Here is a 23691-nt window from a genome sequence, read left to right on the forward strand (position 1 = left end):
CCGAGAAGTACAAATTGTCATGAAGCTATTTTAATAAAACTACTTTCTCTCTGCTGGAGGGATTCCCTTGAGATCTCTCTACTTCCACACAGGAAACAAAAGCATGTTGTATCTGAATGAAAACAAAGAAATACCATTTTTTTCCCTTTCCTTTTTACAATGCAGTGTACTGTTCAGAAAAAAAGGGGAGGGGTAGAAAAAACAAGAAAAGGCAATAGAATAGAAAATGCTATTAATCAAAATATTCTTTATTTAGTTTCAAACAAAAAAAATTGCCAAAACACCAGAAGGCAATTATGAATAGTGGTAGATACTTTCAAGTAGAAAAGGAATGATATGAACAGAGGCATAAATACTTCCTGGATTATTTAGTGTCTGTCTTTTAAAGAACAGCCTTACTTCCTCATTGTTATTTTTTTAAATACATTTTTTGCTTCTTTTTTTTTGTTTGTTTGTTTTCTTTTGGGGTCACTTCTTGTGGAGCTCAAAGCTTACTTCTGGCTCTGTGCTCAGAAATCATACTTGGTGGGGTTCAGGGAATTGAGTCCTGTAGGCTACATGTAAGTTAAGAGCTTCAATCATTGCAGCACCTCTCCAGTCCTGCACATTTTCATTTCTGACCACTCCCAATTTTTATTTATTTATTTATTTATTTATTTATTTATTTATTTATTTATTTTTGGTTTGTGTTGCCACACCTGGCAGTTCTCAGGGGTTACTCCTGGCTCTGTGCTCAGAAATATCTCCTGGCAGGCTTGGGGGACCATATGGGAAGCTGGGGATCAAACCCAGGTCTGTCCTAGGTCGACTGCCTGCAAGGCAAACGCCTTATCAATTGTGCTATTACTCCACCCCCCAGTTTTCTAATAAACACCCCCAAATAATAAAAACATTGTTGGTGGCAAAATTCTAGATAGGTTGTCATTTGTCAGACAATTCGCCCAAGGTACACAGATTTGGGATATTTCTCCTTAAGAGCTGGCCACTGAACAATGAAGTGATCTGAAAGGTGAAACAGAATCTTTCCGGACAGGGATAAATTTTCGACTCGGCAGATGCTTTCAATGTAGACAATGATGACTTTCTTTATTCCCAGGATCCCCAGGAGAAGTGCAGATATGCAGATAGGAACACATGTTCCTGGGCCATTACACAACACCTGAACAAAAAAAAAATGGAGAAGGTCAAATGAAAATGCTAATATTCATCTGGGCGAGGCAGTTAATATGACTTACAGTCAAATCTGAGAGTGTTTAAAAAGAAATAATCCAAGTCTTGAATATTTTTTGGTCAAGACCCAGGGGCGTGCCAGAGAGATGACACAACAGTAGGGTGTTTGCTTATATGCAGCCATCCAGGACGGAAGGTGGTTCGAATCCTGGCGTCCCATATGGTCCCCGTGCCTGCCAGGAGTGGTTTCTGAGCGCAGAGCCAGGAGTAACCTTTAAGTGTCACTGGGTGAGACCCCAAAACAAAAACAAAACAAAACAAAACAAAAAAGACCCAGGGGGTAGGTAGCACATGGGCCAGTTAAGGCTGGCAGTTCTGCTTATCAGTGTTTCTATGACATAGGGAGGGATGGCTCTGTTTCTGTGTGACCTTCCACCAGACCCCAAAAGGAACAGGAGGGGGCTGACAAAGCGTAGGGTGCATGCCCCCCTTCCTGTGCTGCTCTATGTGTATTGAAAATGTCACACTAATCTGCAGGAAACAGATTCAGCAGTGATACAGTTTTCTCATGTACTGACTTGTTCTTGATGAGAAAAAAATAGAGCACAGGCTCGTAAGATGCAGGAAAATGATCTATAATTGACAAATTAAACATATCTTTGGTTTCCAATCATTGGCCACCAGACTACTTTGGATTCAGGGATATAAAACTGATATCAACTATCTTGTGAGCTACAGAATCCTTCAGGAGAAGTTCAGATCAACAAATGAAATATTTGAGAAGGCCACTACTAAATAAATGCTATTTCTCCTAAAGATAATTTAGTTAAAGAATAAAAAAAATATTTTTGCTTTGTAATACTATTAATAATGGTTTTTCTTGGACACACAGATAATTTAATCATGCTTGTAACTCGAAGGGATTTGTCTTGTTTTTGAGCCACACTAGTGGTACTTAGGGGAATCAGATGGTACCAGGGATCAAATCTGGCTGTTCTGCATGCAAAACATGTGTTCAGTCCCTTCAGCAATCTCTCTGGCCCATTCTAGAGTTTTAATGCTTTCAAATTCTTTTCGTATGTTTGTTTTTGGGCCACACTGGTGATGCTCAGGGGTTATTCCCGGCTTTGTGCTTAGAAATTGCTCCTGGCTTGGGGGACCAAATGGGACATCGGGGATTGAACCTAGGTCCGTCCTGGGTCATCCATGTGCAAGGCAAACACCCTACTACTGTGCTATCACTCGGGCCCCGATGCTTCCAAATTCTGTTAGCTTTTATAGAAAGCCACTGGTTAAAAACAACTTAGTTTCCCACTTAAGAGTGGGAAAATTAGTGATAAACTACTTAAGGACACAGACTTCTAACTAGTAGTTAGTACGAACTGGAAAGTTGATGTATAGCAGAGCAATTAAAAATAACAAAACCATATTTAAGCTTCCACTGTTACTAAGAGACTAGATCTTAACATCTAAAAACAAAAAAGAACTGATAATTAAATGACATAAAAAGCATTACTAGTACTATTATAATAATCATATTGCATAGCTACATGAATTAAAGTACCACTTTGTACATCTCAAATTATACAACTCTACATGTTAATTATATTTCAACTGAAAACAGAAAACAACCTAAAGTCTCATTATGTTGGGGAACCTAACAAGAAATGTAAAAATCAATTTATAGACTGATTTTTTTTGTTTTTGGGCCACACCCAGTGGTAGTCAGGGGTTACTCCTGGCTCTGCGCTCAGAAGTTATTCCTAGCAGGTTTGGGGGACCATATGGGATTCTGGGGATCAAACCTGGGTCGGCTGTGTACAAGGCAAATGCCCACCCATTGTGCCATCACTCCGGACCCTCATAGACCAATCTTATCAAGAAATTTGGGGCCCGGAGAGATAGCACAGCGGCGTTTGCCTTGCAAGCAGCTGATCCAGGACCAAAGGTGGTTGGTTCGAATCCCGGTGTCCCATATGGTCCCCCGCGCCTGCCAGGAGCTATTTCTGAGCAGACAGCCAGGAGTAAACCCTGAGCACACTGGGTGTGACCCAAAAAGTAAAAAAAAAAAAAAAAATTGATACCTTTATTTTGGTGGGGTGCATGCAGTGAACTTTAATCATGATATCTCTTTTTTTTTTTTTTTTTTTTTTTTTTTTTTTTTTTTGTGGTTTTTGGGTCACACCCGGCAGTGCTCAGGGGTTATTCCTGGCTCCAGGCTCAGAAATTGCTCCTGGCAGGCACAGGGGACCATATGGGGCGCCGGGATTTGAACCAATGACCTCCTGCATGAAAGGCAAACGCCTTACCTCCATGCTATCTCTCCGGCCCCAATCATGATATCTCTTTTAAGAACCTCAAGGAAACCCATGACAATTGTTGGTAACACATTTTTTTGAGGAGAAGAAAAGCATTATGTACAATATATACATCATACGGTCATGCTCACAAACTTTTTTTTCTTGGTTTTTGAGTCATACTCAGCAGCTCTCAGGGGTTACTCCATGCTCTACGCTCAGAAATTGCTCCTGGCAGGCTCAGGGAACCACTGTCCTTCTGCATGCAAGGCAAACGCCTGACCTCCATACTATCTCTCCGGCCCCATGCTCACAAACTTATTAAAACCCAATAAAACATTTTTTTTCTTCTTTCAGGGAACAGAGTTCCTAGAGATTCTCAGTCAACCAGGACTGGGATAAGATACTGCTCAAACACGGTGGTGCTGGGAATACTTGTTTCAGCTCTGTGGTACGGGAGCCCTCCAGGGACATGCTAGTGATACTTGGAGACTATCTGGTGCCAGAAATCAAACCTGGGTTGAGTGCATGCCTAACTGTTCTACTATCTCTCGTCCCTTTTAGTAAATTGTTTTTTTTTTTTTTTTCTTTGCTTGTTCCTGAGCCACATCTGGCAGTGATCAGGACTTACTCCTGGCTCTGTGCTCAGGCTACACCTGGAGGACAATATATGGTGCCAGAAATTGAACTTGGGGAAGCTGCATGCAAAGCAAGAGCTCTATCTACACTGTACTATTTCTGGCCTCTCAGTAAAAGATTTTTTTTGTTTATTTTTTGGGGCCACAGCCATTTGATGCTCAGGGGTTACTCCTGGCTAAGCACTCAGAAATTGCCCCTGGCTTGGGGGAACCATATGGGATGCCGGGGGATCGAACCTCAGTCCTTCCTTGGCTAGCGCTTGCAAGGCAGACACCTTACTCTAGCGCCACCTCACCGGCCCCTCAGTAAAAGATTTTTTTTTTTTTTTTGGTTTTTGGGCCACACCCGGTAACACTCAGGGGTTACTCCTGGCTATGCGCTCAGAAGTTGCTCCTGGCTTGGGGGACCATATGGGACACCGAGGGATCGAACCGCGGTCCGTCCAAGGCTAGCGCCGGCAAGGCAGGCACCTTACCTTTAGCGCCACCGCCCGGCCCCTCAGTAAAAGATTTTTAACTCCACAAATCCTAATACAAATGTGTAGGTCAAAATCATTGCCCACAGTACCTACATTGTTACAAGATCTTTTCTGCACAAACACCACAAAACTTCTCAGACATTATGACTTGGAATTTGAACGAGTTTCCCCAATAAGCCATCTAATCCTACCAGCATTTCTGGGATTCTCCTTGGCAGGTAGACCTATCCTCAGAACTGCAGGGCACGGTCAAGGCTATAAACACCTCAAGGCCATGTGGCCTAAGACTGGCCTGGATGGGGACCACCTGGGACCTCACTCAGAGCTCTGGGGAGAAAGAGGATATTTGCTAAAGTTTTATAAAACTTATTGTTCAAAAATCCCAGCTGTAGAAGCAGGACAAGGTGTTTGCTTTGTAAGGACCCAATCTATGTTCAAACCCCAGTACCTCATAGAGTCCCCAGAGCACTGCCAGGAGAGTTCCCTGAGTGAAGAGCCAGGAGTAAGCCCTGAGCTTTGCCAGCGTGCCCCAAAACAAAACAAAAATTCCCAGTTGCAACTTAAGTCTGCTGTTACTCCCTCTCTTTCATCCTCTCACTTTTCCTCCCATCTTGCTCCTTCCCTTCTTTTTCTTTCCTTGTCCCTAGTGCTCAGGGCTTACTCCTGATTCAGCACACAGGGATTACTCTTGGCGGGGCTCTGGGAATTATATGCGCTGCAAGTGATCAAACCAGAGTAATTACATGCAAAACCAGTACTGCCATTCCTATACTATCTCACTGAATTTTGTTTTTGTTTTTGGGTCACACCCGGCAGCACTCAGAGGTTACTCCTGGCTCTATGCTCAGAAATTGCTCCTGGAAGGCTCAGGGATATGGGATGCCAGGATTCGAACCACCATCCTTCTGCATGCAAGGCAAACACCCTACCTCCATGCTATCTCTCTGGCCCTAATGAAAAGCATTTTTAATTAAGCATAGGTTATAACCCTGAGATTTACAGCAGCCTAGGGGAAAAAATGAAGATATTGCAGACTATGGAGTACCCACTGTTTAAGGAAGCAAACTGGAAATATTTATTCCGTTGAAGAGCACAGCATTTATTAAAACATCCTGGGTAAAGATTGTTAAATGGTTGCAGTTGTCTTTTGAGTTGTATGAAAAAAAATACTGCAAAATTCTAGCTATTTTGAAAAATATGAATTCTTTACCAATACAGACAGAGAAGTGTCTCTCTACCTTGCTTTTTCATAAAGTCCCAATCAGCAGACTCAATTTCTAGCACTAGCTATACAGAGAGTACCTGGAACAAAACAGGCTGCATTTTGCTGAAAGAACGAAGGAAGGAAAGAGTGAGGAGGAGAGAATGAGGGGCCTTTGTCTATTGTTTGTGGAATGAAATGGTGCCTTTGTCAGAACCGAACCCTCAAAAACCATGCAAGGTGTCTTGGTGGCTGTAACTGAGGCTTTTAGGGTTAGTATTTTTACCATTTTCAATCATTTGATTTCCACCCAACCCCTTCCAGGGACTCCTGCGGTAGCTCCCACTCTCAATTTAATTGCTTGCTGGCCACTCGGCTATAAAGAATAGAAAGCTCTCATCTGACCAAACAGAGCATTGAATTCCCCTAGCAAAAGTCATTCATTTAAGAAAGCAAGGAATCACAAGACAGAGTGGTGTTTGTTGGAATTGCTCAGAGTGGCCTCTTCTCTGCTGTCCTGGAGCCCCGCAGGATGCAGATTGGCACTGTTAGCATCTTTCCTGCTGCCATGTGAGAGCCTGAGAAGGAAGCACTCACAAGACAGAAGAAGAGAAGAGAGCTGAGAGAGGAAGAACAGCCAAGTCCCAAAGGTAGCATTTAAGACCCACAAATCCAGCTACGTTTGCAAGAAACCAGATCTACCTCCTAGACATGCCAGGTATGTGAGGGAATACATTCCACTTTGGCCTAAGCTGTCTGAATCAGGATTGTGTCACTAGCAGTAAAACCATCTTCACAGACACATTCCTTTATTTTGTCTCACTCCCTGTCTAGCCGCTGGCTCTCTGCGGTGCCAATTGATAGGGGTTCCCATATGCTCCTTTTGGGTGACTGAACAAGTCAATAAATAAACCTTTTGGAGAGAAAGAAATACAGGAGATATTCTAAAGATAACAGAAGGGTCTAGAAAAACAGGACGGGTCAGCACTAATGTAAAGATGAGGTCATGAGGGTAGACGAGTCAAACCAAGGATCACAAATAGTTACAAGAGGGTGGTTGTTTTGCAGAACTTGGTCGGCTCAGTTCAAGTCTGGTTGACTGAAAGACAGAAGCATCATGAGGGAACAGACATACCGAACTTGCATAGTCTGGGACTTCTAAGCTAACAGGAACCACATCTGAGAAGCAGGGGTCATCCTCTCTGGGGTTTTGGGTTAGTTTGTAGGCCACAAACCAGTCAGCTGAGATAAATCTAAAAAAACAGAGCATCTGAGGATGGGCTGGAAAGTCAAATGGAGAGTCACTTCATGTGAAGAAAGAAGCCTACAAAGAGGAGCCGGCTCCACTTGGAGCTCAACCTTGAGCAATAGGTTTTTGCAGAATTTCTGATGGACGTGGAGTGCGGATAGAGTTCGCTAACTGCAGGAAAACAGTTGTAGGGACATATTTTTGAGGGCCATGGGCAAAGTGGTAGCATCACAGTCCATTGTCAAGGCTGAAGTGGCTCATGCAGGCCAAAACCTATCAATATCAGCACTTCGACTCAAGAGGGAGAATTTATATTTTGGAGACAGGTAAATGGCAGAGATTAGGATGTGAACAGGACTTAAGATGAAGAAGAGAAAGAGGAAGAGTGGTTGTAAGGCTGAATAGGAAGTGAAATCAGCGAAGGTATGAAAGCGCTTTATTACTGTGTGTGTGTGTGTGTGTGTGTGTGTAGTTGTAGTTTTCTTATACCCTACAGTACTCAGGGCTTACTCTTGGCTCTTCTAATGGGGTTCATGGGACCTTAAGTGGTGCCAGATTGAAACAGGGCCAGCCACATGACTGCTCCTTTACTCTGTCTCTTTTCCTCTTCCCCCATTTTTTGTTTGTTTGTTTGCTTGCTTTTGGACAACACTCTTACTGGTGCTCATGTGTGTGTGCCAGTAATTGAATATAGGTCATCTGTGAGCAAGAGCCCTACCCACTGTATTACTACTCTGGCTTCTCTTTTGCACTTTTGAGCTACCTCCGTACCTGAGAGCCTTCCTATCTTAGAGAAGAAAACCACAAGGATACTTGACTTAGTTTTTAAGTTCATCAAGGTGATGTAATAATAATGCTTCTAGGGCCAACAAAGCTGCAAAATGAAAAGGCAGGAAAGAGATTTGGCCAAGAGAGAATTCATGGAAACTTCCAAGATGGCTATTTTGGTATTCTCTGAGGTAAAACATGGGGCAAAGGAGAAGGGAAGGCTTAGATGGGGGCTGGTGAGTGGAAGACTGGTAAAAAGGCTCACAGTATTGAAGAAATGATAGATAAACTCACATACAGGTCAGTGGAAAAAAAAAATAACTAGTAGCGGTGGGGTAGAAACTGATTATGTAAAAAAAGGGAGAGAAAGTAAGAATTCAGTCTTTAGCTGGAGTCCAGCTTAGAAAAAACTACTTTCTGAGAATCTGACAAAAGATTTAAATGGTGTGGGGGGAAGGAGCAAGAATGAAAGCCAAGAGGCTGAACACACGCTTCGCATTCCAGATGCCAGAGTTCCATCTGGGCATTGAATGGTCCCCAGAGCAACACGAGGAATGTCCCAACGAGCTAGGAGTACCTCTGAATCACTGCTGGGTATGACTCCCAAACTCAAACAAAGGTTTTGTGCAAGAAGTGACATCAGTTAGTGTTCTTTGTAAATTACTGACATTCCAGCTCACGGCTAGCATTATGAAAAATATAATAGAGAAAAACTATTTTAAAATTCTGTGGGACCCACAACTTGTGGCGCTTAGGGGCCTGGTATTAACAGGGCCATATTTGCAGCCAGCATACAGGTGGAATATGATATCAAACTCAAGGCCTGAACCTAGGATCATGCACATTTCAGGAATGTGCCTTATCACTTGAGCCATATCCCTGGCCCCAACATCCTTCTCAATCCATTAGTTTGTTTACATTTTGTCTTAATATATATTATTTTCCAATGTTTTTACAAACATATTTCACTATAAAATATGTTCATGTGGCTGGAGAAATAGTACAGGGGGTAAAGTACTTGCCTTAAACACAGCTGATTCTTTTTTGATCCCTCGCTCCACATATATGCCCTTGAGCTCTGCCAGGAGTGACCTCTGAGCACTTTTTGGTATGGTCCAATCCTCCCCCAAGTAAATCAAATTGAATATGTGTATGTAAGCACATACATGACTGTGTAAACTCAGGTCAATATTTTAAAGTTTAGTTTTAATTATATTTTGTGTGATGTAATTAAACATTTATTCATATATAACAACTGGCAATATTACTGGAGATAGATATTTTCCTCTATTTGCTGAATATGGGGGTTTCTAGAAGATAGTGATTTTTGCTTTTCTTTCTGTTTGAATCAGACAAGGGGGATTTCTGTGGTTATTCCCCAGAACCCTCAAGGTCACAGGAAGAATAATGACTGGAAAAGCAGTAAACACAGAGTCAAGAGATGGAACAAATGGGATCAGCTCCAGAGTTCGTTCTCTCTCTCTCTCTCTCTCTCTCTCTCTCTCTCTCTCTCTCTCTCTCTCTCTCTCTCTCTCTCTCCCTCCCTCCCTCCCTCCCTCCCTCCCTCCCTATTTCTTCCTTCCTCCCCTCCCTCCCTTTCTTCCTCCCTCCCTCCCACCCTTCCTTCCTTCCTCTTGGGCCCGGAGAGATAGCACAGCGGCGTTTGCCTTGTAAGCAGCCGATCCAGGACCAAAGGTGGTTGGTTCGAATCCTGGTGTCCCATATGGTCCCCCGTGCCTGCCAGGAGCTATTTCTGAGCAGACAGCCAGGAGTAACCCCTGAGCACTGCCGGGTGTGACCCAAAAACCTTCCTTCCTCTCTCCCTTCTCTCTCTCTTCTCTCTTTCTTTCTTTCTTTCTTTCTTTCTTTCTTTCTTTCTTTCTTTCTTTCTTTCTTTCTTTCTTTCTTTCTTTCTTTCTTTCTTTCTTTCTTTCTTTCTTTCTTTCTTTCTTTCTTCTCTCTCTCTCTCTCTCTTTCTTTCTTTCTTTCTTTTCTCTTTCTTTCTTTTTTCTTTCTCTCCTTTCTTTCTTTCTCTCCTTCCGTCCTTCCTTTCTCTTCTCTCCTTCCTTCCTTCCTTCCTTCCTTCCTTCCTTCCTTCCTTCCTTCCTTCCTTCCTTCCTTCCTTCCTTCCTTCCTTCCTTCCTTCCTTCCATTTTTTTGGTTTTTGGGTCACACCTGGTGGCACTCACTGGAAATACCCTCAAAAATAAAAACAGCAACACTTTGGTCAAACTGGAACCATTAATGTTGGGATTTCTTTTATTTTCTTTTTTTTTTCGTTTTTTCTTTTCTTTTTTTTTTTTTTTTTGTTTTTGGGCCACACCTGGCGGTGCTCAGGGGTTACTCCTGGCTGTCTGCTCAGAAATAGCTCCTGGCAGGCACGGAGGACCATATGGGACGCCAGGATTGCTGGAAAAGCAGCAAACACAGAGTCAGAGATGGAACAGATGGGATCAGCCCCAGAGTGTGTGTGTCTCTCTCTCTTATTTTTTTGGTTTCTGGGTCACACCGGTGGCGCTCACAGGTGCTCCTGGCTCTGTGCTCAGAAATCACTCCTGGCAGGCTCAGGGGACATACAGGATGCTGGGATTCGAACCACTGTCTGTTCTGAATCGGCTGCGCGCAAAGCAAACGCCCTACCTCTGTGCTATCTCTCCAGCCTGAGTCCCAGAGTTTCTGCATGCAAGGTTAAGGGCCCTTGGCACAAGAAGCTCATGCAGTGAAACCTGAACCAGAGACAGTGAGGCAGAGAGGGCTCTGGGTGGGGATTCACCAAGCCCACTCCAAGGTGGGAGGAGAACAAAAACAGTGGGCAAAAAACTGATCGAAAAAGCATCTGAGAGCAATCAAAGAGTGAGGAGGAGGGGCCAGAGAGATAGCATGGAGGTAGGGCGTTTGCCTTGCATGCAGAAGGATGGTGGTTCATATTCTGGCATCCCATATGGTCCCCCGAGCCTGCCAGGAGCGATTTGTGAGTGTAGAGCCTGGAGTAATCCCTGAATGCTGCTGGGTGTGACCCAAAAACCAAACTAAAACAAAACAAAACAAAAGAAAACAGAGCGAGGAAGAGCAAGCAGTAGGAGGGAAGGTGGTCAGTAAGCCTCAGAGGTCAGTGAGTAAGCAGCAGAAGGAAAGGTAGTGCTGACCGTTGGTGATATTGGACTGCATACAGGAAGGAAAAGGATGTGCAGCAAATGGTATGACGTATCCATCAGGCTCACATGATTGAATGTCTTTTTTTGTTTTTATTTAATCATCTGCATAGAAACGGACCAATGGAAGCATCTATATATCAAGAATGATAAGAATTATAAATCCTAAAGTCTGGAATCACCAGCTACTTCCAAGCCCCAAGGTCTCTGATTATTTTCATTTTATTTATTTATTTATTTACTTATTTATTTTTCTGATGATTTTCTAAGGCACATGTGATTACCAGGGTCTTTGTCACCTTCACCGTGTGGATGTCACCATGTAGATGGTGATTTGTTGTTAATCTTGCCTCTTAGAAGGCATCCCCCAGGGACCTCATCCAGGGCTCTGCATACGTCGGTATGTACGTGCTATTCACTGCATCACTATGCCCACCTTGTCACTTCCTGCTTCTCCTCATACACATGGCTTTTATTGCCATTTCTACTATATTCAAGAAGTTATAAATTTTTGTTTTGTTTTGTTTTCTGGGCCACACCTGGTGGCATTCAGGGGTTGCTCCTGGTTCTGCACTCAGAAAACGCTCCTGGCAGGCTTGCGGGACCATATGGGATGCCAGGAATCGAACCAGGGTCCATCCTGGGTTAGTCACATGCAAGGCAAAGACCCTACTGCTGTGCAAACTCTCCGGCCTCTAAGAAGTTATAAACTGTTGTTGGTGTAAACATAGGCACTCAGAAAGATCACAAATTTACTGTTGGCATCTTAAGTATCAACCGCTTGCATTTTGTTTGGTGACAACTAAGGGAAAAAACCCTGCTGGTAATAACATCAAATGCAGAATTTTAAGGAATAGTAAAAGTAGGTCTGGCAGGGTTGTACCCTATGGATAAGTTCCATATGCAGAAATCCCAACATTAATGGTTCTAGTTTGACCAAAGTATTGTTGTTTTTCATTTTTGAGGGTATTGCCAGGGATTGAACCCAAGACCTATACACACAAGACATGTATCTGCCCTCTTATGGAGCTATGTCCTTATTCCTAGGAAAAAAGGTTTCTTTTTTGAAAACCACATCTGGTGCTTAGAGGTTATGCCTTACTTTGAACTTAGGAACCATCCCTGAGAGGCTTGGAGAAACATATAGGATGCTAGGGATCAAACCCAGGTCAATGCGTGCTCTTCCCCTATACTATCTCTCTGGCCTAAGATATTTGCTCATACTTTATCAACACAATTCACCGAGGCTGAATTACAAGGTGCTTGAAGGCTGGGGCTTTGCAATGGCCCACAACTGGGTTCAGAGGTGATTAGGGACAGTCTGCTCAGCCAATTCACATCTCAGTTTACTCAGCCAGGTATAGCCTCAGACACAACAAAATACATATTTAAATAAGTAATGGAAAGAAAGATAAGGGAATAGGGGACAAGGAGGTCAATGAAGATCTGGGAGCAAAGAAATTCCTTGTGAGGACTTAGGAGCAAATAGTGGAAGAACTGATGTGGCATTTTGGATGGAGAAAGAAACAACATTGGGTAAAATGGTATGGTTGAGCACAAGGCAGAAAAGAGAATAATGTAGGTTGTGGAGACTAGGAATGACTGGGGGAAAGATATAGAGATATGGGGCAATTGAGACAGATTCTACTTGAATAGAGAGAGCTATTAAGGGGCCCGGAGAGATAGCACAGCGGCATCTGCCTTGCAAGCAGCCGATCCAGGACCAAAGGTGGTTGGTTCAAATCCCGGTGTCCCATATGGTCCCCCGTGCCTGCCAGGAGCTATTTCTGAGCAGACAGCCAGGAGTAACCCCTGAGCACCACCGGGTGTGGCCCAAAAACCAAAAACCAAAAAAAAAAAAAAAAAAAAAAAAAAAAAAAATAAAAAAAGAAAGAGCTATTAAGTCCAGAAAAAAACTGGCACTTTGTAAACATCATGTAGTGAGAATTGCAAACTAAAAACAAGGGCAGGATGTGAATTGGTCTCTAGACAGCTTTCTGAGGTGGAGGATGGTTGTCCCATAGAAAAAAAATATAACACAGATAAAGTGTACTTACTTAGTTATATCATCGTGGGGATTAAATAATGTATATAAAGCAATGAGCATAGTGCCTGGCCTAGACTACAAATTCAATAAATTTTAGTGAGTATTACAATCCACCCAAAAGCAAAGTAGGACAAACATCTGGGGTAGTTTTCAAACTCTTCGTAACACTATATAGCACAAGATTGTTTCCTATGTCACATGTATGGGGCATGGCTGGCAGAACCTAGACCATTGTTTTAAGGCGAGTAATCCAACCATTAGTTTTGGTCTTTGTCTTCCATTCATACTGATAGAAAGTCCAATTTCTGAGGGGTCTTTGCTAGATTTCAGTGTCCCTTGAGTGTGCCATTCAACCTGTGACTCAAAGGCCTCGAAAGTTAATTGTTATAACACAGACAACAGATCTGATGCATGAACCCCATGACTTTCACGTCAATGCTCTTAGGCTCTTATATAAGAAACTAGATCTTTCAATCTTCCTGTGATCACATGAATTTATTGCATATGAGCTGAGCAATGGGGGGTCAGAGTTAAACAGGTCAACAGACCCATAGATGTCGTGCCCCAAAGTCCTCTCCACCATGCAGAGACTCCCAGTTTTCAGTACAGGTCAGTAAGCTCCCATTGATCCAAGGTCCCCACCCATCCTTGGACAGGTGCCACCAAATGGAAAAAAAAGAGCTCTCGGGTTGCAAGTTGCTAGTGCTTGCACTGGTTTGGCATTGCCCTGGTATCATAAAATAATGAATACAGGTGAGTTAGAGTAATAGTACAGGAGATAGGTTCTTGCTTGCATGTAGCTGACTTGGGTTCAGTGCCTGGCACCCATATGCTCCTTTGACCCTTCTGGAGTGATCACTAAGCACAGAGTCAGGGAGTTAAAAAAAAAAAAAAGAATAGCAGGGGTTAAAGCACTTGCCTTGCATGAGGTGGGCCTGGTATCAATTCCTGGTATTACATATGGTTTCCTGAGCCCCACCAGGAGTCACCCCTGAACACAGAGCCAGGCGTAAGTTCTGAGCATAGCTGGGTGTAGTGCCCCTCTAAAAATAAGAACCAGAGATAAAACCCAATTTTGGGACTCTGATTGATTAAACCACACCTCTTCTAACTATAGCATCATGAAAGGTCACTGTGAGGCTAACAACATTGTTTCCTTAATCTTCCGAGTTGATTCTACTGTTGAGAAAATTGAATCCTGTTATCTGGACTAAGTTGTCAAGATGACCAATTCCTGCCTCCTTGGCCTTTAACTTCCACTTGGTATTTTCAACACCCTGATTTTTGTGGGGGTGGTGGTTGGGGCACAGATTGGTGGACGTCAGAGAGACAATTCAGCCCGTGTGTGTGAGTGTGTGTGCGTGTGTACACGCACGCATGTGAGTCACACTCAGCAATGCTCAGGAGCTCATGAATTATCTCTGGCAGTGTTCAGAGGACCATATGTGGTGCTGGGGATTGAACCAGGGTCTGAGTGTGGCATTTAACCCTCATCACTTTGAGCTAGATGGCTTTTTTTTTGTTTTGTTTTGTTTTGGTTTTTGGGCCACACCCGGCAGTGCTCAGGGGTTACTCCTGGCTGTCTGCTCAGAAATAACTCATGGCAGGCACGGGGACCATATGGGACACCGGGATTCGAACCAACCACCTTTGGTCCTGCATCGGCTGCTTGCAAGGCAAACGCCGCTGTGCTGTCTCTCCAGGCCCGAGCTAGATGTTTTTTTTGTTTTTGTTTTTGTTTTTGTTTTTTTTTGGGCCACACCGGTAACGCTCAAGGGTTACTCCTGGCTATGTGCTCAGAAGTTGCTCCTGGCTTGGGGGACCATATGGGACACCGGGGGATCGAACCGCGGTCCGTCCAAGGCTAGCGCAGGCAAGGCAGGCACCTTACCTTTAGTGCCACCGCCCGGCCCCAGCGAGCTAGATGTTTTTATCTTCATTTTTTTAGACAAAGAATGCAAAGGTACAGAGAAATAGACTGACCTAATAAAATCACAAAATTAGTGGAGTAGTTGAGACTCCAACCTAGATTACTTAAGGGGTGGAGGAAAGGCCATACCTAATTGTGCTCCAGGCTAACTCCTGGCTCTGTGCTTAAGGATTTCTCCTGACAGTGCCCAGAGAGACAATATGTGGTGTCAGTGCTGGATACGGGCAAAGCAAATGCCTTGCTTCAGCCCACTGAACACAAGTCTGAGGAGCTCTGGACCCTGATCCTATTCTAACCTCAACCTACACCTGCAAGCAGATTCAAAATCAGCTTGTGGGGCTAAAGACAAGGGGGCAGGAATGATAAGAAGTTGTACTAAAGATAAATTTCTGCTAATTCTTATTTATATTTCCTAGCTTTTTAAGGAAATCAGTGGAAGACCATAACACTGAAATAAGATGAATCAGGAAAGTTTTTCAGCAGATGAAATAAAGGAAACAGTTAATAGTTTCTAAAAAAAAAAAAAAAAAAAAAAAAAAAAGGGAGTATCCATTCCAAACAGGAAGGACTGGCTTAAATCCAAAGGAATTATATAACTTCTGGCCTCTGTCAAGGCCCTCTCTTAAGTGGACCTTAAATATCTTTCTCTTAAGTGATATTTCCTTTGCAAACCTTTCCTTTCTTGGGAGGGGGCACACCCAGTGGTGCTTGAGAACTCTTGGTTCGGTGCTTGGAAGTCACTGCTAACAGTGCTCAGGGGGCCATTCAGTGCATAGCAAGTGATCCAATAGTTGGAATCAATGCCCCAGTCCCTCATAAAAAAATTATATATATATATATATATACACACATATATATATATACAGACACAAATATATATGTATGTATAAATGTATGTAAAAATGTATGAAATGTATAAAATGTCTATCTTGTTGAACTGGAAACTAGTTAGCAATTTTTCTGAGGTTATCTCTTTACAGAGTTTTTTTTTTTTTTTTTTTTTTTTTTTTTTTTTTGGGCCACACCCGTTTGACGCTCAGGGGTTCTCCTGGCTATGTGCTCAGAAATCGCCCCTGGCTTGGGGGGACCATATGGGACGCTGGGGGATCGAACCGCGGTCCGTTCCTTGGCTAGCGCTTGTAAGGCAGACACCTTAGCTCTAGCGCCACCTTCCCGGCCCCTACAGAGTTTGTTTTTACAGTATAAAATCAAGCTGAAAATCTTTTGGAGATTTTGGGTGGAAGAAGCCAACCCAGCTTGGTATAGTGAGTCCATGAGATGCTAAGGACTGACTGAGTCTGGGGTTTCCACATATTCCCCAGCTTGGGGCTACTCCCAGCTTGGTTAAGTAGATCCATGAGGTGCCAAGGACTGAAACTGGTGCTCCTAGGTGTTTCCCAGCCCTGTAAATCATTTCCCAGGTCCAAGGCTTAGTTGACTTTTTATAAAGGATAATAAAATTCCTTATTTGACTCAATAAGACACATTAATATAATTTATGGGACCGGAGAGATAGCATGGAGGTAGGGCGTTTGCCTTGCATGCAGAAGGATGGTAGTTAGAATCCCGGCATCCCATATAGTACTCTGAGCCTGCCAGGAGCGATTTCTGAGCGTAGAACCAGGAGTAACCCCTGAGCACTGCCGGGTGTGATCCAAAACCCCCCTCCAAAAAAAATCATTTGTTTGCTTCTGATTGTATATGTGTGTATACAGGTATCCGTAAAGACAGAAAGAAAGAGAAAGAGAGAGATAACACAGAAACTCAAAGACAGACAACAGGAACAGAAGTAGGAAAGTGGAATTCTACATGTAGCAGGTACATTTAGTAGTCTTGTGGCTGCATAGCGTGTAGCAGCCAAGCTTGGCCTTCTCACTCCTGAACAAACCTTCGAGGTTCCCCAAGGAACAAGGGAGGTGGAAGAAGAATGCTTTCTTGTGCCATTCACTAAGTGTGGGTAATGGGACTCCCAGTGATTTACTGGTAAGGCCTCCCAGGCAAGATGGAAAATAGCATTTGGCTCACAGGGCAGTGTTCTAGAGAATACCATGGAAGGCCTGGATCCAGGATGAAGTCACACGTCCTGAGTCAGACAGTGTTTCCAGGGACCGTGAGTGCCCAGCAGCCTTGAAGGTCATTACGTCATTACTGCCCACACACTGGCCCTGCTGGCCTTTGTGGTGAGTCCCTGAAGTCAAGAGCTGTGTCTTAAAACAAAACCAAGCTCCCCATCTTTCTGGGGCGGGTGGTGGTGGTGGTGGTGGTGGAAGGGCTCTTTGGCACCCTGTCTTTCTCCAGTTTCCATCTGGAGGATAGTTTGAACAAGACACACTGAAAAACAGCAATTTTAGAACTGATGTGAACTGTAGTCATATGTTAAACCCTTGTTGCCATTCAAGTCACTACCACCAACCCATCAATCTGTGTCATGTCCTTTGTAGGGCTCACTGGGAAATGCATATGTTCTTTTTTTTTTTTTTTTTTTTCTTCTTTTTTGGGCTTTTTGGGCCACACCCGGTGACACTCAGGGGTTACTCCTGGCTATGCGCTCAGAAATCGCTCCTGGCTTGGGGGGACCATATGGGACGCCAGGGGATTAAACTATGGTCCATCCTAGGTAGCCACATGCAAGGCAGACACCCTGGCTCTCTGGTCCCTGAAATGCATATGTTCTGAGGAGGGCAGCACTGGACCATTACATGAGAACAATAGCAGGCTTCAGGAACTTGAAGCTTCAATCCTGCCCCTGCCACTTAGCAGCCACCTGATACGGTCCTCTGCACTTCCTGGTGTGTGTCTCCATCTTATCCCTGGAAGGTTCTGTTTCCTGAGATCACCTCCCCTCATTTCATTTTTTTTATCCTGACACCCTGGATGTCTTATTTAATTTCAATGGATTCCTGCAATCTTTAAAATTAAAAATGCCCTGAATTCAAGAGCGAGAGCAATAGCAAAGAGAATGGGGTGCTTGCCTTTTAAGAGGCTGACCCAGGTTCAATCCCTCCCAAAATGGTCCCTTGAGCCTGTTAGGAAGTGATTCCTGAGTGTAGAGCCAGAAGTGTGTGAAGAGAAAGAAAAGAAAGAAAAGAAAAGAAAAGAAAAGAAAAAAGAAAGGAAGAAAAAGAGAAAGAAGAAAGAAAGAAAGAAGAAAGAAAGAAAGAAAGAAAGAAAGAAAGAAAGAAAGAAAGAAAGAAAGAAAGAAAGAAAGAAAGAAAGAAAAGAAAGAGAAGAAAGAAAGAAAGAAAGAGAAGAAAGAGAAGGAGGGAGGGAGGGAGGGAAGAAGAGAAAGAAAGGAAGGATGGAAGGATTTTGTTTGTTTGTTTTTTAGTTTTTGGGTCACACTTGGCAGTGCTCAGGGGTTACTCCTGGCTTTACAGAAATCGCTCAGGGGGCCATACGGGATGCTGGGATTCGATCACCATCCTTCAGCATGCAAGGCAAACGCCCTACCTACATGTTATCTCTCTGGCCCCATGGATTTAAACATTTTTTTATTCTTATTTATTTATTCATTTATTTATTTTTGGTTTTTGGGTCACACCCAGTAGCTCTCAGGGTTACTCTTGGCTCCACGCTCAGAAATCGCTCCTGGCAGGCTCGGGGGACCATATGGGATGTGGGGATTTGAACCAATGACCTTCTGCATGCGAGGCAAATGCCCCACCTCCATGTTATCTCTCTGGCCCCATAGATTTTTAAAAAATTTTAATGTGCTGAATTCAAAGCTCTTTCCTGAGGTGTCAGGAAATGGAAAAAAATATGTCATGTTAATTGCAAGAATTAACCTGAATAAAATAATCATCCTACCCAAAGAACTAAACAGATTTTTTGTTTTGTTTGTTTGTTTTTGAGCCACACCTGCTAAAGATTAGGGTTACTTCTGGTTCTGCACTCAGGCAGTGCTCTGAAGACCATATGAAATGCTGGAGATGGAAGCCAGGTTGGCTGTATACCCTGCCCTCTCCAGCGATGGCTAACCTTTTTGAGCCCAAACTGCCGCACAAAACCGCACAAAATTTCCTTAAAGAGCCAGCACGTCAATTAAACCTTAATAACAAGATTTTAGTATCACACTCGCCTCCCACAGAGCCGCATATCTTCATTGTGGACTTTCCTGCGTGTCAGCTGAAAGGCCTTTGAGTGCCACCGCTGGCACACCTGCCATAGGTTCGCCATCGCTGCTATACTATTGCTCTGGTCCCAGAAGTAACCAGATTTAATGCGATCTCTATTAGAATTTCTATGACTGTCTTCAAAGGCTTAAAGCAAACACTAACAAAATTTGTACAGAACCACAAAACTCCCAAAATAACCAAAGCTAGGACATTGTTGGAGGGAATTGGACACTGGTGAAGGGTTGAGAGCTAGAGCATTGTATGATGAAACTCAATCATGAACTACTTTGTAACTTCCTATCTCACAGTGATTCATAAATAATATATATATATATATATATATATATATATATATATATATATATATATTGTTTTTTTTGGTTTTTGGGCAACACCCGGCAGTGCTCAGGGGTTACTCCTGGCTGTCTGCTCAGAAATAGCTCCTGGCAGGCACGGGGGACCATATGGGACACCGGGATTTGAACCAACCACCTTTGGTCCTGGATCGGCTGCTTGCAAGGCAAACGCCGCTGTGCTATCTCTCCGGGCCCAAATAAAAATATTTTAAAAGCCAAAGTCATTCTGAAAAAATAAGGTGGAAAGTATCACATTTCTTTACTTTAAACTGTAGAATTAAACCAAAACTGCGTGGTACTAGAGTAAGAAGAGAATGACCATTGGATTAGAAGTGAAAGTCCAGAGAGAAATCCTCAGATCTATGAACAGTGAATCTATGACAAAGGATCTAAAGAGTGTGAAGTAGAGCAAGGAAAGCCTCTTCAACGAATGGTGCTTGGAAAATAGGATAACTACAAGCAAAAAAAAAAAAAAATACACATCTCTTACCACACACAAAAGTTAACTCAAAGTATATCAAAGATCTCTAGATTAAACCAGAATAATAATAATAAAAAAAAACCACAGGAAAATATAGGCAGAACACTGTTGTATACAGAGTGACAAAATCAGAGAATGGAAACTATCAAATGAATGAAAATCATTAGTCCTAGATTAAGGAAATGCCAAGGAATGCCAAGGAAGGAAAGGTAGAAAGTGAATTGGGGCCAGAGAAATAGCACAGTGGTAGGGTGTTTGCCTTGCACGCAGCTGACCAGGAGGGTCCAGGGAAGGACCTGGTCTGATTCCTAGCATCTCATATAGGCAGGTTGCCAGAAGCGATTTCTGTGTGCAAAGCCAGTAGCAACCCCTGAGCATGACCGAGTGTGGCTCTAAAACCAACCAATCAATCAATTAATCAGTCAATAAAGTTAAAAAAAAAAGTAGGAGAGTGAGAAGCAGAATGAGGAAGCAGGGAGATAATATAATACGTTAGTCAAGGGCCTTATGCATTTTGGTTGGTTAGAGGTGAGCTAACTATGTACATCAAAACCATCAGAGTCAATATTATACACATATGACCCAAACTCTATAATAAATAAATTTTTAAAATCGTATCCTAAAACTCTCTATAAACTTTTTCTTCATCATTCAATGCTCACTTGAATCATTTTCTATGGTAAAGACAAGACCATGAACGCTGTTTAAGTTAATTTAACAACAATAATTGTAAGGAATAGTGACATATCTCTTCTCTTTTAAGGAGGAGGTGGAGGTGTTTGTGTACTCTGTGCTCAGGGTCAGTCATATGCAAGCCAACTGTCTGAACCCCAGAGACTCAATCATATTTTTCATCTATGTATGTATGGCTACTTGTTTGTAGCCCTTCAGGTACATCCAGTTTTGTAATTCTCAAGTAGACTTAAGTATTCCACATACTTTGTTCAATTTAATGAGTTCTGTAAAATGGTAAGGCAGGATTAGAAAAGATTTGGCTCTTGTGGATTAATTCAACCTTCGCCCTAAGCTTTAGGACCAGTCTGCCCATCTTTTTAATACAATAAGTAAAGGAATGGGATGTGAGCAGTTCACTTAGGGTTAGAAAAAGAAAAGAGTAGGCAATAAAGACATTAGCAGGCCACTGAATAACCAATGGACTTATTTTGAATTTGCAACGATAATTAATCATTTGATTTCTAAGTCTATTTCTCATAGCACTGTAACTAAAAGAGGAAATGGTAGAGGGCTATTCAGTGGCTTCCTAAGAAGATAAACATAAGATATATATAAAACAGACCCATAATAAGTATTTGTTATATGAATGAATCTGTCCAAGGCCACAGAGTTAATAAGCATTAGAGATATGAAACCATGTTTGTTGGAGAAGTTCAGAGTTTTCTAATATTCTACTTTACGCACATGTGCTCCTGGGGCCCATGTATCATGTGTTTATTGATGGCCTAATGGTGCCTGAACACATGTTGCCTACATCTCTTTTCAGATGGGTACTTTCATTATTTTGGCTTTTGGGTCACACCGGGCAGCACTCAGGGGCTACTCCTGGCTATATACACTCAGAAATTGCTCCTGGCAGGCTCGGGGGAGCATATGGGATGCCGGGATTCGAAACACTGTCCTTCTGCATGCAAGGCAAACGCCCTACCACTGTGCTATCTCTCCGGCCCTGGGTACTTTCATTTTTTAACTCTGGGACATGCAACAAAAGTCTCTCCACCAGAGAATCCTGTGTTCTCCACTGTCTTATTTTCTTTCTTGTCCTCTCCCTCCTTTACTTTGAAGTAAACAAAAATTCTACTTTAAGGGGATCGCATTAAATCTGTATAATGCTTTGGGGAGTATTGCCATTTTAATGATGTTAATCCTGCCAAGCCATGAGCAGGGTAAGTGTTTCCATTTCCGTGTGTCCTCTCTTATTTCTTGGAGCAGGGCTTTATAGTTTTCTTTGTATAGGTCCTTCACGTCTTTGGTCAAGTTGACTCCAAGATATTTGAGTTTGTGTGGCACTATTGTGAATGGGATTGCTTCCCTGACTTCCATCTCTTCCCTATTATTGGTGTATAAAAAGGCCATTGATTTCTGTAGGTTGATTTTGTAGCCTGCCACCTTGCTATATGAATCTATTATTTCTAGAAGCTTTTTGGTAGAGTCTTTAGGGTTTTCTAAGTAGAGTATCATGTCATCTGCAAACAATGAGAGCTTGACTTATGAAGTTCATCTGGAACAATAAACATCCTCGAATAGCTAAAGCACTCCTAGGGAAAAGGAAAATGGGAGGCATTACTTTCCCCAACTTTAAACTGTACTACAAGGCAATAGTTATTAAAACAGCATGGTATTGGAATAAAGACAGACCCTCAGATCAGTGGAATAGGCTTGAGTTCTCAGAGAACATTCCCCAGGCATACAATTACCTAATTTTTGACAAAGGAGCAAGAAATCCTAAGTGGAGCAGAGAAAATCTCTTCAACAAGTGGTGCTGGCAGAACTGGTTAGTGACTTGCAAAAAAGCGAACATAGACCCCCAGTTAACATCATGTACGAAGGTAAAATCCAAATGGATTAAAGACCTTGATATCAGACCAGATACCATAAGGTATATAGAACAACACGTCGGTAAAACACTCCATGACATTGAGACTAAAGGTATCTTCAAGGAGGAAACTGCACTTTCCAAACAAGTGGAAGCAGAGATTAACAGATGGGAATACATTAAACTGAAAAGCTTCTGCACCTCAAAAGAAATAGTGCCCAGGATACAAGAGTCACCCACTGAGTGGGAGAAACTATTCACCCAACATCCTTCAGATAAGGGGCTAATATCCAAAATATACAGGGCACTGACAGAACTTTACAAAAAAAAAACATCTAATCCCATCAAAAAATGGGGAGAAGAAATGAACAGACACTTTGATAAAAAAGAAATACAAATGGCCAAAAGACACATGAAAAAATGCTCCTCGTCACTAATCATCAGAGAGATGCAAGTCAAAACAACGATGAGATACCACCTCACACCACAGAGATTGGCGCACATCACAAAGAATGAGAACAATCAGTGCTGGCGTGGATGTGGAGAGAAAGGAACTCTTATCCACTGCTGGTGGGAATGCCGTCTAGTACAGCCTCTATGGAAAGCGATATGGAGGTTTCTTCAAAAACTGGAAATTGAGCTCCCATTCGACCCAGCTATTCCACTCCTAGGGATATACCCTAGGAGCACAAGAATACAATACAAAAACCCCTTCCTCACACCTATATTTATTGCAGCACTATTCACAATAGCCAGGCTCTGGAAACAACCAAGATGCGCTTCAACAGACGAATGGCTAAAGAAACTGTGGTACATATACACAATGGAATATTATGCAGCCGTCAGGAGAGATGAAGTCATGAAATTTTCCTATACATGGATGTACATGGAATCTATCATGCTCAGTGAAATAAGTCAGAGGGAGAGAGAGAGACGCAGAATAGTCTCACTCATCTATGGGTTTTAAGAAAAATAAAAGTCATTTTTGTAACAATCCTCAGAGACAATTAGAGGAGAGCTGGAACACCAGCTCACTCCATGAAGCTCACCACAAGAGTGGTGAGCACAGTTATAGAAATAACTACACTGAGAACTACCATAATCAAGTGAATGAATGAGGGAACTGGAAAGCCTGTCTGGAGTACAGGTGGGGGTGGGGTGGGATGGAGGGAGATTTGGGACTTTGGTGGCGGGAATGTTGCACTGGTGAAGAGGGGTGATCTTTATATGACTGAAACCTTATCACAATCATTTATG

The 23691-nt window shown here is 42.7% G+C and overlaps 1 protein-coding gene across 1 annotated transcript in view; it reads right to left on the bottom strand.

The window, feature by feature from the left end:
- Positions 1–697: 697 nt before the first annotated feature.
- Positions 698–23691, bottom strand: part of ALG14 (ALG14 UDP-N-acetylglucosaminyltransferase subunit) — an 87214-nt gene continuing 64220 nt past the window's right edge. Inside the window, exon 4 of the mRNA XM_049765812.1 lies at positions 698–1159. Coding sequence (XP_049621769.1) covers positions 929–1159 — 231 coding nt within the window. The 3' untranslated portion in view covers positions 698–928. The remainder of the gene's footprint in view (positions 1160–23691) is intronic.

This window comes from Suncus etruscus, chromosome 19 (assembly GCF_024139225.1).
Source record: "Suncus etruscus isolate mSunEtr1 chromosome 19, mSunEtr1.pri.cur, whole genome shotgun sequence".
In the NCBI taxonomy this organism is placed as follows: Eukaryota; Metazoa; Chordata; class Mammalia; order Eulipotyphla; family Soricidae; genus Suncus; species Suncus etruscus.